Genomic DNA, 7,026 nt, shown 5'->3' with positions numbered 1-7,026 from the left:
ACACCCTCCTCCTGTATTATATATAGTATATAGTATATAGGGGACCTGCTGTCTCCTCACACACCCTCCTCCTGTATTATATATAGTATATAGTATATGGGGGACCTGCTGTCTCCTCACGCACCCTCCTCCTGTATTATATATAGTATATAGTATATGGGGGACCTGCTGTCTCCTCACACACCCTCCTCCTGTATTATATATAGTATATGGGGGACCTGCTGTCTCCTCACACACCCTCCTCCTGTATTATATATAGTATATAGTATATGGGGGACCTGCTGTCTCCTCACACACCCTCCTCCCATATTCAGCAATACCTGCAGTTTATATGGTCACTCCTGGCAGTAGAATCCCTTTAAGAATTACAGTATATGGTATACGGGTGACTGGCTGTCTACACATATAGTGGGGCGGCCAGGAGGGACAACTTAGCCAAAAATCACAGATGGGCAACGTTTATGGACACACTGAAAACCATAAGGACTGATGATGAATGGAAACTCTATGGGGGAGGGGAGATTTATCATGGCTGCTCCTGCAGGTGTGGCGTGGAGCTGTCATATGGGACTGTATACGGCAATAGCAATATAGATGATATGTTATCCCATGTGCATTGAACGCGTATGTGGTGAGTTGTAACAAGCTTATTCCTGAGACTGGAGATAACTAATCTCATTACACAGCCGCCTCCGCCATCACTAATAGGATCCCCAGCCAGATGTTACTACTCTGACCACCGCACTTTCCTAGAAATCTGGATTACACTTCTCTGATCCATTCGTAGGAAGGAAGATCCCTGGAAAGAGATGTAAAGATGATCTGAGGCTATAGATCCCCCGCAGCAGGTACAGTGATGTCTTTGGATGGGGGGTCTGACTAATGGTGTGACCCAGGTGTCCCACAGATGACCCAGATGGCCTCCTCTCCTCATTCGGCTGAGCGTTATGAGTGTATATGGCTTCAAGACTGACAGCTGCTGCCCTGTATGTGGATCCATGTCCATCTCCCATGTAATGCAGGGAGCGGGGGACTGGCCGAAGACTCAGGGGACTGGCCGAAGACTCAGGGGACTGGCCGAAGACTCATGGGACTGGCCGAATACTCAGGGGACTGGCCGAAGACTCAGAGGACTGGCCGAGAACTCGGGACTGACAGAGGACTTGGGATTGGCCAAGGACTATATGTACTTTTATCTGCAGGATGACATCTACACCCATCGTCCCGTCTTTTAGACTCCTAAGACACCTATAGACTTCAGTGTTACTAGAGACCTCGCCAAGCTCCACTGATAGTCCATGTCTTACATACCCCGAGCTGCTGGCCGGAAAACACCACAATTACTTGTAAACCAGCAGAAGGAAATGAGCAACAGGTTTGTCATTTTACTAAAAAACAAAAAAAAAACAACTTTTTGACATTTACACAAACAAGTATGAACATGAATGAGGTTCTACGGGTCAAGTGACAATTCTAAGGACCATTGTGCTGGGACTGAGCCGCGGATGTAAAGCGATGCCATTCTGCTCTGCTTCTGTTGTGTCTATAAAAGCCTCAGAGGGTTTGGAGCACGAGCCTGAGACAGAAACCTCACGCCTCCTAAACAAAGGGCTTTAAGAAGGTCAAGAAATCTTATAATTATGCTTAAAAATAGCCGGTGCCGTTAGTCGTCAAGTGGGATGTCAGCTATGATTCAAGGACATTTGTAAGTCATAAAAACACAACAAGACAATGGAGGAAGGAGACCATGATGGGGTAACCTGATCCAGTGATTGAGCCATCGATTGGACCACCGTTGGGTAGTTATAACCGTCAGGTGATGAAAAGAGGACGGCAAGACATGACTAATGTTGGTGGACTTTAAAATGTGTCTGGTGGTCTCCACTGATGGAAAAGGTGAAAGAAGACTGTCTCCCATACACGTTACCAGGGTCAGCCACATAGTGACAGGGCCGTCAACTGTGTCTAGTGTCCCAACTCATTCCTGACATGAGAGATGATCGGGCTGATTTACTAATGTCTTCCCGGCCGCAAATGTTTGGGTTTTTGTCCAATTTCCCTGTCAGCCTAATGTTCCGACAAAGATGTTCCACACCACCTATAAAACCACAACATTTTTGGCCAAAAAACTGCCAAGTGGGTGTGTCCTTTAAAACTCTCCACAACCGACAGATTTACTAAGCAAACCGTCAGACGCTTCTAGTGTGGCACATTAATCAGTTTGACACATAAAAACCGACACAATCGACAGCATAACGGCTTATAATAGATGCAAAGTTTGTAAATCAGGCCCAAGGAGTCTGGCAACAGCTTCCCCCACATCAGAACACGTGAAAGCTTGGCCAAGTGTAATGTTTATAGGTAGTGTTGAGCGGACTTGCTGAACTGTTCAGGTTGCCTAGGGAGTCCTGGAGGATACTGCCATAAACCATTGCCTGTATCAATGTTCCCTTGGCAGCCCTAGGGCAGCATCCGACTTCTCCAGATGCCGGGAGTCAAATGCCAAACATTTGGGTCTGAAAAACGTTGCCAAACCCGAACAGTTTGCAAGGTGCACTCAATGCTATTCATGAGTATGGGGGAATCCGGAGGGAGATGAGGCTGTTGAACAGATGAGGTTTATAAATACGCTAAGCGCCCAGAATCTGCAGATCCTGTAGATTTGTGGCTTCTGGATTTCATCTTCTCCGGCGCCTCCATGACATAATGCCACTTCTCTATAGACAACACAGTCTGGATGGTCAATGACATAATTATAATTTACGGACACCTCAGAGATGTGTTATTATAATGGGGAGAACCCTGACAGGCGTTGCGCACCGCGCTAACATCTGCCGCTGCCCCTGAACATCCTGTATTTATGTGACCAAGCCCAGAGCCCTGACCTGGAATCCTCAATTTACATAATGAGGCCTGGAAAGTCAGGTTCTTACCCTTATGTAATGAAGCACCGTACTCTTCCTCGCTGTGCATGCGGCTGTGGTACAGAAGGCCTCTACTGGATGAAGTCGGAGCTATATGGAGGTTATATTTCTGTCTGATCATTCATGACCTGTTCCATGGACTTCCTGGAGGAGAATAATCTATACATCAGGTTTCCTGCCTCCAGAGCTGCACATCCCACCATCCTCTGCCATGTACACTCTATGCCCAGGACCTCCAGAGCTGCACATCCCACCATCCTCTGCCATGTACATTCAATGCCCGGGACCTCCAGAGCTGCACATCCCACCATCCTCTGCCATGTACACTCTATGCCCGGGGCCTCCAGAGCTGCACATCCCACCATCCTCTGCCATGTAAACTCTATGCCCGGGACCTCCAGAGCTGCACATCCCACCATCCTCTGCCATGTACACTCTATGCCCGGAGCCTCGAGAGCTGCACATCCCACCATCCTCTGCCATGTACATTCAATGCCCGGAGCCTCGAGAGCTGCACATCCCTCCATCCTCTGCCATGTACATTCAATGCCTGGGACCTCCAAAGCTGCACATCCCACCATCCTCTGCCATGTACACTCTATGCCCGGGGCCTCCAGAGCTGCACATCCCACCATCCTCTGCCATGTACACTCTATGCCCGGGACCTCCAGAGCTGCACATCCCACCATCCTCTGCCATGTACAGTCAATGCCCGGGGCCTCCAGAGCTGCACATCCCACCATCCTCTGCCATGTACACTCTATGCCTGGGACCTCCAGAGCTGCACATCCCACCATCCTCTGCCATGTACACTCTATGCCCGGGGCCTCCAGAGCTGCACATCCCACCATCCTCTGCCATGTACACTCTATGCCCGGGACCTCCAGAGCTGCACATCCCACCATCCTCTGCCATGTACACTCAATGCCCGAGACCTCCAGAGCTGCACATCCCACCATCCTCTGCCATGTACACTCAATGCCCAAGGCCTCCAGAGCTGCACATCCCACCATCCTCTGCCATGTATGCTCTATGCCCGGGACCTCCAGAGCTGCACATCCCACCATCCTCTGCCATGTATGCTCTATGCCCGGGACCTCCAGAGCTGCACATCCCACCATCCTCTGCCATGTACAGTCAATGCCCGGGACCTCCAGAGCTGCACATCCCACCATCCTCTGCCATGTACACTCAATGCCCGGGACCTCCAGAGCTGCACATCCCGCCATCCTCTGCCATGTACACTCAATGCCTGGGGCCTCCAGAGCTGCACATCCCACCATCCTCTGCCATGTACACTCAATGCCCGGGACCTCCAGAGCTGCACATCCCGCCATCCTCTGCCATGTACAGTCAATGCCCGGGGCCTCCAGAGCTGCACATCCCACCATCCTCTGCCATGTACACTCTATGCCCGGAGCCTCCAGAGCTGCACATCCCACCATCCTCTGCCATGTACACTCTATGCCCGGGGCCTCCAGAGCTGCACATCCCACCATCCTCTGCCATGTACACTCAATGCCCGGGACCTCCAGAGCTGCACATCCCACCATCCTCTGCCATGTATGCTCTATGCCCGGGACCTCCAGAGCTGCACATCCCACCATCCTCTGCCATGTACACTCAATGCCCGGGACCTCCAGAGCTGCACATCCTGCCATCCTCTGCCATGTACAGTCAATGCCCGGGGCCTCCAGAGCTGCACATCCCACCATCCTCTGCCATGTACACTCTATGCCCGGAGCCTCCAGAGCTGCACATCCCACCATCCTCTGCCATGTACACTCAATGCCCGGGACCTCCAGAGCTGCACATCCCACCATTCTCTGCCATGTACACTCTATGCCTGGGACCTCCAGAGCTGCACATCCCACCATCCTCTGCCATGTACACTCAATGCCCGGGACCTCCAGAGCTGCACATCCCACCATCCTCTGCCATGTATGCTCTATGCCCAGGACCTCCAGAGCTGCACATCCCACCATCCTCTGCCATGTACACTCAATGCCCGGGACCTCCAGAGCTGCACATCCCACCATCCTCTGCCATGTACACTCAATGCCCGGGACCTCCAGAGCTGCACATCCCACCATCCTCTATATCAGCTGGTAGGATATTCCCCCTAAAGCCTCTTGGATTCTCCTTCACAATATTGTAACAAAACACAAGAAAATAGATAGATAAATAAATAGTCGGTGCCAATGGTGTCAGATGGTTGTGGTTACTATAACAGCTGAGGAATACAAACAGATCGTAAGCTCTCCGTACCGCTCCAGCTCCATTTCCTTATTGCTTAAGCTGTAATCTTGTGTGAAGTTTTGGAGCAATAATATGATGGACGACACAATATCCTCTATAGACGTCCGTCTCATCTCCAACCCCAATTACCCCCTTTACACACTGTGCTTTTAGAGAGCTGGAGCAGAGTGGCAGGCTATGTGCGGGGCGGCGGGATATGTGCGGGGCGGCAGGCTATGAACAGGGTTATGTGGAGGGGCGGCAGGCTATGTGGAGGGGCGGCAGGTTATGTGCAGGGCTATGTGGAGGGGCGGCAGGCTATGTGCAGGCTATGTGGAGGGGCGGCAGGCTATGTGCAGGGTTATGTGGAGGGGTGGCAGGCTATGTACAGGGGTGGCAGGCTATGTGGAGGGGTGGCAGACTATGTGGAGGGGTGGCAGGCTATGTGGAGGGGTGGCAGGCTATGTGGAGGGGTTATGTGGAGGGGCGGCAGGCTATGTGGAGGGGCAGCAGGCTATGTGGAGGGGCGGCAGGCTATATGGAGGGGTGGCAGGCTATGTGCAGGGTTATGTGGAGGGGCGGCAGGCTATGTGCAGGGTTATGTGGAGGGGCGGCAGGCTATGTGCAGGGTTATGTGGAGGGGTGGCAGGCTATGTACAGGGGTGGCAGGCTATGTGGAGGGGTGGCAGGCTATGTGGAGGGGTGGCAGGCTATGTGGAGGGGTGGCAGGCTATGTGGAGGGGCAGCAGGCTATGTGGAGGGGCGGCAGGCTATGTGGAGGGGTGGCAAGCTATGTGGAGGGGCGGCAGGCTATGTGCAGGGCTATGTGGAGGGGTGGCAGGCTATGTGGAGGGGCGGCAGGCTATGTGGAGGGGCGGCAGGCTATGTGGAGGGGCGGCAGGCTATGTGGAGGGGCGGCAGGCTATGTGGAGGGGCGGCAGGCTATGTGGAGGGGTGGCAGGCTATGTACAGGGGTGGCAGGCTATGTGGAGGGGCGGCAGGCTATGTGCAGGGCTATGTGGAGGGGTGGCAGGCTATTTGCAGGGCTATGTGGAGGGGTGGCAGGCTATGTGGAGGGGGGGCAGGCTATGTGCAGGGCTATGTGGAGGGGCAGCAGGCTATGTGGAGGGGTGGCAGGCTATGTGGAGGGGTGGCAGGCTATGTGGAGGGGTGGCAGGCTATGTGGAGGGGCGGCAGGCTATGTGGAGGGGCAGCAGGCTATGTGAAGGGGTGGCAGGCTATGTGCAGGGCTATGTGGAGGGGCGGCAGGCTATGTGCAGGGTTATGTGGAGGGGCGGCAGGCTATGTGCAGGGCTATGTGGAGGGGTGGCAGGCTATGTACAGGGGTGGCAGGCTATGTGGAGGGGTGGCAGGCTATGTGGAGGGGCGGCAGGCTATGTGCGGGGTTATGTGGAGGGGCGGCAGGCTATGTGGAGGGGTGGCAGGCTATGTGGAGGGGCGGCAGGCTATGTGAAGGGGCGGCAGGCTATGTGGAGGGGCGGCAGGCTATGTGCAGGGCTATGTGGAGGGGCGGCAGGCTATGTGCAGGGCTATGTGGAGGGGTGGCAGGCTATGTGGAGGGGCAGCAGGCTATGTGAAGGGGCGGCAGGCTATGTGCAGGGCTATGTGCAGGGTTATGTGGAGGGGCGGCAGGCTATGTACAGGGGTGGCAGGCTATGTGGAGGGGCGGCAGGCTATGTGGAGGGGTGGCAGGCTATGTGGAGGGGCGGCAGGCTATGTGGAGGGGCGGCAGGCTATGTGCAGGGCTATGTGGAGGGGCGGCAGGCTATGTGGAGGGGTGGCAGGCTATGTGCAGGGTTATGTGGAGGGGGGGCAGGCTATGTGCAGGGTTATGTGGAGGGGC

The 7,026-nt window shown here is 54.1% G+C and overlaps 1 protein-coding gene across 1 annotated transcript; it reads left to right on the top strand.

Moving 5' to 3' along the window:
• Window positions 1–3,351: 3,351 nt before the first annotated feature.
• Window positions 3,352–5,082, top strand: LOC138769909 (uncharacterized). Its single transcript, XM_069948641.1, has one exon. The coding sequence runs from the start codon at window positions 3,352–3,354 to the stop codon at window positions 5,080–5,082; it is 1,731 nt and encodes a 576-aa protein (XP_069804742.1).
• The last annotated feature ends 1,944 nt before the right edge of the window (window positions 5,083–7,026 follow it).

The sequence above is a fragment of the Dendropsophus ebraccatus genome, chromosome 12, assembly GCF_027789765.1.
Source record: "Dendropsophus ebraccatus isolate aDenEbr1 chromosome 12, aDenEbr1.pat, whole genome shotgun sequence".
NCBI classification, from domain to species: domain Eukaryota; kingdom Metazoa; phylum Chordata; class Amphibia; order Anura; family Hylidae; genus Dendropsophus; species Dendropsophus ebraccatus.
Note: the sequence above shows the minus strand (reverse complement) of the source record. Positions and strands in the feature narration are given on the sequence as shown.